This window comes from Panicum virgatum, chromosome 2N (genome assembly GCF_016808335.1).
Source record: "Panicum virgatum strain AP13 chromosome 2N, P.virgatum_v5, whole genome shotgun sequence".
NCBI classification, from domain to species: Eukaryota; Viridiplantae; Streptophyta; class Magnoliopsida; order Poales; family Poaceae; genus Panicum; species Panicum virgatum.
This window is the reverse complement of record NC_053146.1, coordinates 63,389,628-63,400,594: the sequence shown is the minus strand read 5'-3', so window position 1 is coordinate 63,400,594 and position 10,967 is coordinate 63,389,628. Positions and strand designations below refer to the sequence as shown.

Here is a 10,967-nt window from a genome sequence, read left to right as displayed (position 1 = left end):
CGGCTTCTCTTCTCCCTTCGGCGCGACGTGCGGGGGCCGGGGGCTCCGGCCGCCAGGTGCCGTGCCGTCGTCGGTCAGCACCGGCCCGGAGGACGTCTGAGAAGAGTAAGGCTCGAAGTGCACGTGCAATGGTTGTAACATGGCACTTGACACATGGTCACGCCTCACAGGGACACCCAAGTCCGGCGTGGTCTTTATAGCAACAGGGAAAATGCGGTTCGAATAATCGCAAAAGCATTGTCTTTTCAGTCCAGAACAGCTACTCGATGCATGACTTTCAAACAGACCACCATTCCGTCGAATCCTGGACAGATAAATCTAGGCATCTGGCACATGACATACAGGCATCCATCACGAGATGGTGACACAGCTTTAAAAAATCACGGCACTTGGGATGAATTTGATCAGATACATTGAATTGCATAGTCACCTACAGCAGCGAACACAGAGTCCGTCGCCCACACCACGCCTTGTCAGGGTAACAGCAACCTAAACGAGCAACAAACATCCCGAAATACACGACGCAGCACAACACACTAACCCAGCCACCTTGTAACACAAGGGTCGTCTAGGACTGCATCGCGTCCTCCCCATCTGCTTCCCCCGACACTTCATTGAACATGTACTGGCTCTGGTACTCCATCAGGTACTGCGTCGACCGCTTCACGTCCAGGAACAGCTGGTACACCCGGCTGATGTCCTCCATCTCCACCACCTTCCCCTTGCGCTTTTGGCAGGCCAGCGCGGCGGCATTGATCAGGTGGATCGCGTACCTCAGGGAGGTCTCGATGCCGATCTTGGTAAGCAGGACCTTGGCGTCCGCAGACATCTCCACATCCTCCTCGTCGCACCGGATGTCCAGGATCTTCCGGATCTCATCCTCCTTGTAGGGCTGCGTCATGATGATCAGGAGCCGGTCGAGGAAGTCCGGCGGGATCCCATGTGGTGACCGGTAGTTTGTCCCGCGGATGGATGTGATCCCTCGGTTTGTTGCAATGACTAGGATTGGAGCCATATCATTTTCCAATGCTCGGTTGAGGAAGGAGAAGCACTCAATATCTAGCATGTGGACTTCATCAATAAACAGAACCCCAGGCACAATCTCAGCCTTTCCTTCTTCTCTCCACTCTGCAACTTTTGTGTCAATCTGCTCCCGAACCTCCGCACGAATTTCACCAGTGTCGCCAGTGAACAGTGCAAGAAAACCCTGTGTCCTGGACAGAACATACAAGATAATAGAATTGAGAAGTGTGGGACACTATCTTTTTCCAACATAATGGAAGATCTATTCAGATGCTAAAATTTGTAGGTAAAATTCTATTTCATAATGCTTCAGTGGGATTGGGACTTCTTGTGAGAGTAAAGATAGATCCCAACAAAAAAACAATTAAGATGCACCTGCTATTAGTTGCTGGAATACAAAGCCGAAAAAAGTTGTAGAACCAAATAGAACATTTGAACTGTGGGAAGGAAAACCATCCTCTGTAGGGGATTCTAATGCAATGCACATTATGGGAGCCTCAATAAAATAGGCACCAAGTAGGGAAATTGGTGTTTTTACCCTTGCCGAGGAAGCCAATTGTGTTTTTACCCTTCTTTTTGTAACTTTGTGATTTTACCCTCACGTTTCAAAAATGAAGCTTCTATTTGCCCCTACTTTGAGTGTTTTTTAAGTGTAACTCTGTTAAATGAATTTAAAAGGTAATAAATTTTTAAAAAAATCATAAAAATATGTAAGTACCCCTTATTCAACCATCCCAACCCTAGGTACATCTAAACTCTGCTCCTTGCACCACTCACTCCCTTAACCCTAGACTTCTGGGCAGGCAGAAACTAGCCGCAGCGGCCGTGAGCGACAGTCGATATGCTTATGCAGACAGATTTTGAATGTGGTTGACATAAGTTTTCTTTGCAGTTAAATGATCATTACTTTCCTAATAAATAGGGTAAACTAAATCTCAGTTTAAAAACGCAGGGGCAAATCACTAAAAAATGGGCAAAATCACCATATCCTTAAAATGGGGTATAACGCAAAGCCCCTTCTATTTCTTCATTAACATATGGACTTCACTAAAGTTAGATTTATATTGTAATGTTTAATCTTAATAGATGAGCACTACCAAAACAGATTAGGATTTCTAAACCTTAATTAGTTATGCAACGCACTTTCAAGCCGTCTATCAAGAATTGGCATCATCAAGTCAACCACAAATTGCTGCTTAAATATTTTAGTAGTGAGATATAAGCATAAACTAGCTTCTGACTTTTGTGTGAGCATATAATTTAAGTAGCCCAGGCCACTGCACCAGTACCTATGCTTAATGATCACCGAATGAACCACAACACTAATTGCCATAGAATAACAAATACTTCTACAAATTATAGTCATACTAGAAGTGAATTCTAATTAAATCATCATGGTGTGATGACTGATATTCTTTTTTGAGCTAGAAATTGCTTGCAAACCTTAAAAATGTCTCTTTGGCAACACTTTATTGTAATCAGTTGGCGAGACTTTCCAGGACAGCAACATAACATGGGCTTCTTGCAATGAAAAACCATGTATGCTCAGCATAGCCAAGGTAGTCCCAAGCCAATGTTTATCCTAGCAAGTAAAATTTCAAATTCCTAGGATATATTTTCTTTACCCATATATGTTTTGTTGCTGTGATATTGCATTACCAAGATAAATGAGATTTTATTGTATATTATTCTAGTCTGTAGAATTCCAAATTGCCCTTTTAACATCACTGGTGTATGTTTTCTTGCGTGGTAATTTGCAGGACTAATTGCCCTTCTAACATCACTGTATACTACAATGATAGATTACAATTACAAATGTTCAATGTGAATTCCCTTGTCAGAATTGTGCAGTTAATAAAAATTGCTAGCTGTCTAAGAATCTATTCCAATCTAGGTATGCAAGAATTGATGGGAACAGAGTGAGAAGATACCTGCTATTTATCACATCAATCTCATGTAAGGTGACACAGTGCACGACCTCCTTGCGCTTCTGGAGCTCACCATCAGGACACTTGACAAACTTGGTGTGCGGGCCAACAGCATCATAATCCCGCGACCTCCCAATGGAGCGACCAAGCTTGGTGACCTTCCCCGAGGCCTTGTCAAGGGCAATCACATCCCCACTCTGCACCTTCTCCTTTCCAAGAGCCTCAATCATCTTCCCTCCGAGCTCGTACACCGTCTCCATGTCCGTAGTCTTCAGCGTGAGCCGCCCGGATTTCCCGGCCGCAGTAGCACCCGAAGGCGCGGCGGAGCTGCTGCCAGCGCCAGAGGATGCTAAGGGGCGATCGATGGAGATCTCGACGACCTCACCCTCGATAATCTCCGCTTCCTCCTTGATGCGGACGCCGATGGCGCGGCGGAAGGCCTGCGTGAGCGCCTCCGTCTTGGATAGGTCGAGGGAGAAGAGCTCCGAGGCGGCGACGGAGGCGAAGGGCGTCTCCGCGCCGAGCGACTTGGCGATGCCCATGGCGAGCGCGGTCTTGCCGGTGCCGGGCTGGCCCGCGATGAGCACGGCGCGGCCGGCGATCTTCCCCTGGCGGATGAGCTGGAGGATGAGGCCCGCGGCGCGGCGGGCCGGAAGCTGCCCGACCATGCCCTCCGAGGCGTCGCGCGCCTCCATGGAGGAGTCCAACCCTAGCCCCCGGATGTGGGAGTGCGCGCCGATGCGCTCGATCCGCGTCAGGTCGCGGCTCTCCGACAGCCGCTTCAGCTCCGCCATGGCTAGTGGCTACCACCCGCCGCCGCCGGTTCGGTGGTTCGCCTTTCGGCCGGGGTTGAGGGGAGCGGAGGCGAGGTTTAGGCGAGAGCGGGGGAACAGCCAAGAAGGGTTTTGCGACTTCTTGTCAGTGGTATGTGGTTGAAGCTGGAAGGATGTAGGCGAAGAGGGCCGAGAACAAAAAAAAAAGGGCGTAGTCGTAATGGGCCAAAATAATTGGGCCTATTTATAGATTTGTCAAGTCTTTCTTTACCAGCGCTAGCTTACACGCCCAGATTCAAGTCCAGCCCAGGTAGTGCACGACGAGCTTAATGACCAAAGCAAATATTAGTACGAAAAAAATAACTTCATAGAGACTGTAGTTATGAATGTCCTCACTCATTTTTTATTCCAATGAAGTAGGTATGAAACTATGAATATGTTGAACCTTTCACGGGCCGCTACTTTATGTTAAAATTCGGTCGGTGCCAAGGTAGTCTATAAAGACGTCCTTGTAGTCTTCTAAGTTGGCATCCAGCAATACTTGTTACCGAGCTAATGGTCCACTTCTAATGTTAGGCCGGACTAAGTGGTTGACATCACTCTACAAGTTCACTATCAAACTTTCCGGTGCCGTGCTGTGTCACTGACTTCGGTACTGCGCTTGCCGCTTGCGCCCGTGCCTTCTCTTTAAACACCTGTGTCAGGCTGCGTCTAGGAAACCATTTCCTAAACTTTTCAGCTGCATCGCATAAGCAGTTCTGCTAGAGCATCTCCGGTAATTCTCCAATAAACACTTTCCAATAAGATAAAATTGGGATATCCCAATATCCTTTTCATGGATTATTAGGAGGGATATTTTTACAATTTTCCAATAATCTTGTTCCAATACAACTTGTATTGGGAGAGCATGGACCCTCTCTTTATTTGAGGAGAGTTTGAGTGAAATATTGAAACAACCTAATAGTTATTGGGAAAAAAGATATGTATCGAGTAACTGCTGGAGCACATTCTTTCCTCAATAGTAAGAGTTTATTGAGGAATATGAGACTGCTGGAGATCAGACACACGGAAACGCCTTTATGTGACCCCCACGAGCAAGTTATGTTCACATCTCAAAACCCTTCATATGGCGCTTCATCAAAGCAAAGACCTTCAGACCTCAGCAATATGAAATCAACGGTTCGTACAGCGGCATTCGTACCTGTACAAAATTTTGACTTTGAAATAGCGTACGGACATGTCCGAGGTTCCAACTGCCCCCCCCCCCCCCCCCCCCCCCTTTGAGATGCTTATGTTATGCCACACCACAGTGATTTTGCTGCCACACCACAAGTCATTTCATTCCTGGCTCATGGTCGGCTGGAGCGGGGCGGCAGCAGACAAACCGGGTCTCCCGTCGCCGTCCGAGCGTCCGAGTGCTGTGCACGTCCATGCCCTTCCAAGATTCGGGGCGGGGACGAGACAAACCGGCCGCTTGTTCGCACGCCGCACCCACCTTTTGCTGCCCCACGGGAACATGGATGCCGTCGCCGGCCGAGGCACCCGCGGGGCCGGCGGGACACGGTCGTGGGGGACCTGCCGCTCTCCATCACCGCCCCGGCCGATCCCTAAACAGCTAAACTAATCCGGCATCCGAACACATCATCGCCTGTCGGTGCCGAGTCGCCCGAGAGGGACGGCAACGGCATCGCCGCCAGTCACGCCGCCGCCGCGTCGAGCCCTCGACCGGTGCAAGTAACCACCTCAGGACTCAGGTGGCTCTCGGCTTGCGATCAGAGGCACCCGCTGGGTCAACGCGAGATCGAGCGCCTCTCTCTCTCTCTCTCTTTTTAGTCCCCCGATCCCGATGGTATATTTGCCAGTACATCCAGCTTCAACGCGGAGAGCTCCGGTTATTCCACTACTACTGCTAGTGCCAGAGATCCGCCGCGAGCTGGAACGTGTAGGCCTTGACAACGGCGGCGTGTATCCCCGAAGTACATGCGCATGTGCGCTTCGCCAAGTCAAATGAACTGGCGCGCCCGTGCCACGTGGAGCGGCTCCCTCCGCGGAAGATCCGGTCAGACCGTCGCGCTCGGCGGCGAGCCGGCGAGAGACTGTATCCCGACCAAACCCCGGAGACCGCCGGACCGGAGCAACGGACAGGTTCAATGGTCCGGTTGTTTGGCCTAACGATCAATCACTGACGGTGCAATGAAAGCCTGAAAGGTTAACCTGGCGTGTCGAAGCGAAACTCTCTCCTGTTTCGGCGAGGACGGAGAGCCCGGGGCGGCTGGGGCCCGGGATCTGTTTCGATCGTCGCCGGCGGCGTCGATCGCCGATGGATGCCAGAGCGCTCGCTGTCTGACGCGGAGGTTTTCTCGATTCGACGCTGATGACGACGTCTGAATCATCACTTCGATGCCGTCTATTATGTCCACGGTCTGATCGGGTGACGCTGGGTGTTCCCATCCCAGAAAATTGACGACTTGACGTGCACAGCCCTCACCCGCTCACCGCAAATACAGAAACTCAGAACCGGGCGTCATGGTTCGCCACCACATTCTCACAAGTCAAAAATCTAACTTTGCCTGGCTAAGTTCCACAGGAAGAAGAAGAAGAAACTGGCTGGATGGTTAACGGGGTACGAGAGGATCCAACCGGCCTCGACAGACTTCAGGCGTACGACTTTACTCGTTACAAGTAGTATACGTGGCGGATCTCGAGGCATGTAACGCAGACACGCAGTAGACCATGCCTCTGCTCCCATACTAGTAAACTATTATCAACAGATATCACAAAAGCGCCAATCTGCCGGCCAGTTTTATACTGCGGCCGTCGTGCCAAGAAAAGCTCCCGCGGTCTCGAGCCCTTGCTTGCTGCGCCAGGAAAGGTCCATCCATCCAGCCAGCCAGCCTCCAGGGCGCAGCCACGCCACAGAGCCGCTCGAGCAACAGTGTTACTGTGTTAGCGTGCCGCGGTTCACGCAGCCGGCAACCACACGCTGCCGTCGGCTCGCCGGAGCACACGGAAAACGCCCATACCGACGTGACACGAGCAAGAGGATCTCGTCGCTTTTCCGTGCACCGCCAGCCGGGGGAGCAGCAGCTTGCTCATTCTCGCAACAGTAATTGGCGGAAGCGGAACCGGTCGCGGGTGCTCCGCCTCCGGACTTTGAACGGGCACGCTGCGGTGCCGTGCCCGCCGTTCGGGGGAAAAGAGGGGGAAAAACCCACGCCGCGACGCGCAAAGGAGACGGGGTGGGCGGAAGCTGCAGGGAAAAAGCGTCGCCCGCCGCGGCCCGGCGCCAGATCCAGCCGACCACCCCCGCCCGAGCCGCAGCCCCCTCCTCCCTGTCGTCGCCGCCCGCGTCAATCCGCCGCCGTCGTCGTCCCCTCCTCCCCCCCCCCCCCCCCCCCCCGCCCGAGTTTTTTCACCGCTTCCCCCGCCCGTGACATTTTTCCGGCCCCCGTCCCGTCCCCAGACCCAATTCGAAACCCTCCCTCGCCGTCCTCCCTTCCTTGCCTAGGCGGCAACGCCCCCCGTGCTTTATAACGGAGCGGCCCCTCCCGCGTGAGGCACCGAGGCGCGAGACCGGCAGAGGCAGAGGCAGGCAGGCAGGGGGGAGCAGCAGCCCGTCCGAGCCCCTTCCTCCTCCGGGTTCGCGTGAGGCCGCGTGCCACCGCCGCCGGGAGGAGGGCGAGGCGAGATGGAGGCGGAGAAGAAGCCGCCGGCGGTGTCCGACGTTGGCGCCTGGGCGATGAACGTTGTCAGCTCCGTCGGCATCATCATGGCCAACAAGCAGCTCATGTCCTCGTCCGGCTACGCCTTCGCCTTCGGTACCCCACTCCGCGCCTGCTCCATCCCTCTCCTCCCGATCTGGAACCCGGATCCGCCGGCGCTCGGGGAATCCGCGGATCTGATGGGGGGCGTCTCGTTGCCGTTGTTGGTTTTTTACTCTGCTTGCGAATGCGCGCAGCCACCACGCTGACCGGGTTCCACTTCACCGTCACGGCGCTCGTCGGGTGGATCTCCAACGCCACGGGCTACTCCGTCTCCAAGCACGTCCCGCTCTGGGAGCTCGTCTGGTTCTCGCTCGTCGCCAACACCTCCATCACCGGGATGAACCTCAGCCTCATGCTCAACTCCGTCGGCTTCTACCAGGTATACCATGTGCTCCGACACCGGCCATTGGCCCCGTGCTGCTTGTGAGGCTCAAGACGAGAAATTTGTGCAGATCTCCAAACTGAGCATGATTCCGGTGGTCTGCCTCATGGAATGGGTGCTGAACAGCAAGCACTACACCACCAAGGTTATTTCCGCGGTGGTCGTTGTGGCGGCCGGCGTCGGGATTTGCACGGTCACGGATGTCGAGGTCAATGCCAAGGGATTCCTTTGCGCGTGTGTGGCTGTTGTCTGCACGTCGCTGCAGCAGATTGTGAGCTCCTTTCCTTGTTTGTTACCATCTTTCATGATAAACTTTTGCATTGTGTTTTCCTTGTTTATGATGCTAAGAATTTTAGTTTCTGGTGCCTTAATCATATTCTGCAATGTGCAATGACGTTTTAGCAAGTGATTATGATGTTGAGCTGTAGACATTATTTGAACCTAATATGGTTAATAATAACGAGATATGCTGAAATTAGTGATATGGTCAATAATTGAGATATGTTAAAATTGGCTAGAGGCTACTGCTTATTTGGTTTGCCCTAATCTCATAGTGATGACTTACCTTTCTGCTCCCACTTTTATCCAAGACATCGATCTGCTTTGGGCATTGTTTCACTGCTGTAGGTGTAGGCTACATCATTATCAGTTATTGTCAATTGGGATAGCACCCAAACGAAGGTGTAGTTACTATAGCTAGACAATAAGGCACAGACCCCTTGAATTCAAAACTTTGTAACACAGATCTGAATACAATAATACAGGCCACCGGGTAAGAAGTTAATGTTTATCAGTTCAACCGTATGATGCATCATGAGCTGCACATTCATATTACTTTTAGATGCTTCTCTGTACTTCCTTACCTTATTGTTGTATTCTGCGGTACACATTTCCTTGCCTGTTATATATATCCTCCATGCTTAAAATAACTGGAATCAACCTGAATCAATCTTTGACCTTTTTCACATTATTCCTATTACACTTCAAATTATAATGTATTTCCACCTCTAGATGATTTTTTTATTAACAAAAATATGGTCTTTGAAGTTTGTGTTTTACTAGGAAAAAAGTGTGGCCTTTGAGGTTTGAAAAAATTACCGAACGTTGATAAGAGTTAAACCTTTTTAGTCTTGAATGTTGAAAAGAATTGTTGTTGGGACGTTACTTTCTGCAACAATGCTTATGCTGTTTGATAAGCTCCATTATACATGAGCTGTTCTGACAATATGTTTCCTCTTCCCAGACCATTGGCTCCTTTCAGAAGAAGTACAACATTGGGTCATTTGAGCTGCTGAGCAAAACTGCACCAATTCAAGCAATTTCACTTATTATACTGGGCCCCTTTGTGGATTACTACCTCAATGGGCGATCATTGTTGAACTACAATTTTTCAGGAGGGGCCACTGTAAGTTATTGCTTCTGTCACTTTTTAGTTCTTGAAAGCACACTTCCTTTATGAATGCTACCTGTCCTGAGTGCTCTATCTTCTACTTTAAATTCATTACCTGTATTCTCAGCTTCAACCGAAGTATGCATTTTCCCCATGGAGTGAATACCCCGGCCAGTAGCCCACATGTAGTAAAATTTTGTTGCCAATGACATAACTGATTCTGTCATGGAACTGTCACAACTCACAAGAGTGTTTCTTTTGGATCCCCGATATTGCTTAACATTCTTCCTAAGGATTGCTTATCTCTTGATTGTTCTAATATATGGCTTTTACTCAGTTTTACTGCGTTTTTTTTAACGCCAACTGATGAAATAAGTTTTAGCTGTTACCTTGTAGTTGCAGCTGATACATGCTGTTGTCCGTGCTGCTTTCTGTTGTTCAAATCGTTATCCAGTTCTTCCAGTAGCATGGAAAGTGTTATTCTGTTAACCAGTATTGCTTTCTGATCTAACAGCTCATGATATTATCGTTTTGCAGTTCTTCATACTGCTTTCATGCTCCCTGGCGGTCTTCTGCAACATGAGCCAGTACCTCTGCATCGGGCGGTTCTCTGCGACCTCGTTCCAGGTCCTGGGCCACATGAAAACCGTGTGCGTGCTGATCCTCGGCTGGATCCTGTTCGACTCGGCCCTCACCGTGAAGAACATCCTGGGGATGCTGCTCGCCGTGATGGGCATGGTGGTCTACAGCTGGGCCGTGGAGTCCGAGAAGAAGGCGGCCACCCCGATCCCCCGGAACAAGAGTGACATGCTGGACGGCGAGGACGTTCCCCTGAAGGCCAGGGTGAGCGGCCTGCCCTCGGTCGACCTGGAGGAAGGCGAGATGAAGAGCTAGCCGGCCGTGGCAGCTGTGAAGATTCATTGATTTCTTCTTGTTCTTTTTGTGATTGTACGCGCTCGCCTCGATCCAAGCTGCTCCTTCGAAGCTATCGACGCCACACTTGTGTTAATTTTGGCCCTTGTTGAGGGGGGGAAGTCCGTCCGTAGATGACGACGAATTGCCCACCCCCCACCCCCCGGTTTCGACGTAGATGATGATGAGAACAACACTATGGCAGACAGTTTGTTTAGGGATTGTCAGGCGAGGGGTGGTGGTGTGGTGGAGCCATTGTCAATCCCGTGGTGGCGTTCGTGTTGTTATAGATGAAGACAAAGACTCGTATAATGGAATACAGGTGTTTCTCCGTGGTAGGATTCCATAGGCTCTAGTCCGGCCAGCCGGCGATGCGTTTCTTTATTTCGTGGTCTCGCTGTCGGGCTCTGGATGCCGGAGCTGTGGATTGTTGATTCCTTGCGTCGTGAGCGCACCGCGCCGGCAACGTGGGTTTCGTCGGAGCTGCCTGACCCCACATGGGGCGGGGTTTGGGCTTGAGCTTGCAGGTGGCACAACAAGCGGGGCACCGGGGCTTGTGAAGTTTCATCATCTTCTTTATTTTGGAGAATATTAATAGTGAGCTGGCTACGTATGGTCAGTCAAATGCCAGTGAAGGAGTAAAAATGATGTATCTGGAAACCAGTTGTCAAGCAAATTTACTTGCACTACTTTTAACGAACAATCCAGATACCGTTGCATATGGATTAGTGTTAAATGTTGGACGTCGTTGGCATGTTCTGGGTGAGATGGGAAATGGAGATATTTCATATTTGG

At 50.7% G+C, this 10,967-nt stretch overlaps 2 protein-coding genes across 2 annotated transcripts; one reads left to right on the top strand and one right to left on the bottom strand.

The window, feature by feature from the left end:
* Positions 1–371: 371 nt before the first annotated feature.
* Positions 372–3,873, bottom strand: LOC120661788 (ruvB-like 2). Its single transcript, XM_039940736.1, has 2 exons — positions 2,955–3,873; positions 372–1,214 (listed from the first exon to the last, which is right to left on the bottom strand). The coding sequence occupies exons 1-2, from the start codon at positions 3,743–3,745 to the stop codon at positions 569–571; spliced, it is 1,437 nt and encodes a 478-aa protein (XP_039796670.1). The 5' UTR covers positions 3,746–3,873; the 3' UTR covers positions 372–568.
* Positions 3,874–7,118: 3,245 nt separating this feature from the next.
* LOC120661787 (UDP-rhamnose/UDP-galactose transporter 2-like) lies at positions 7,119–10,518 on the top strand. Its single transcript, XM_039940735.1, has 5 exons — positions 7,119–7,542; positions 7,683–7,867; positions 7,941–8,141; positions 9,114–9,275; positions 9,798–10,518. The coding sequence occupies exons 1-5, from the start codon at positions 7,413–7,415 to the stop codon at positions 10,152–10,154; spliced, it is 1,035 nt and encodes a 344-aa protein (XP_039796669.1). The 5' UTR covers positions 7,119–7,412; the 3' UTR covers positions 10,155–10,518.
* Positions 10,519–10,967: the final 449 nt, after the last annotated feature.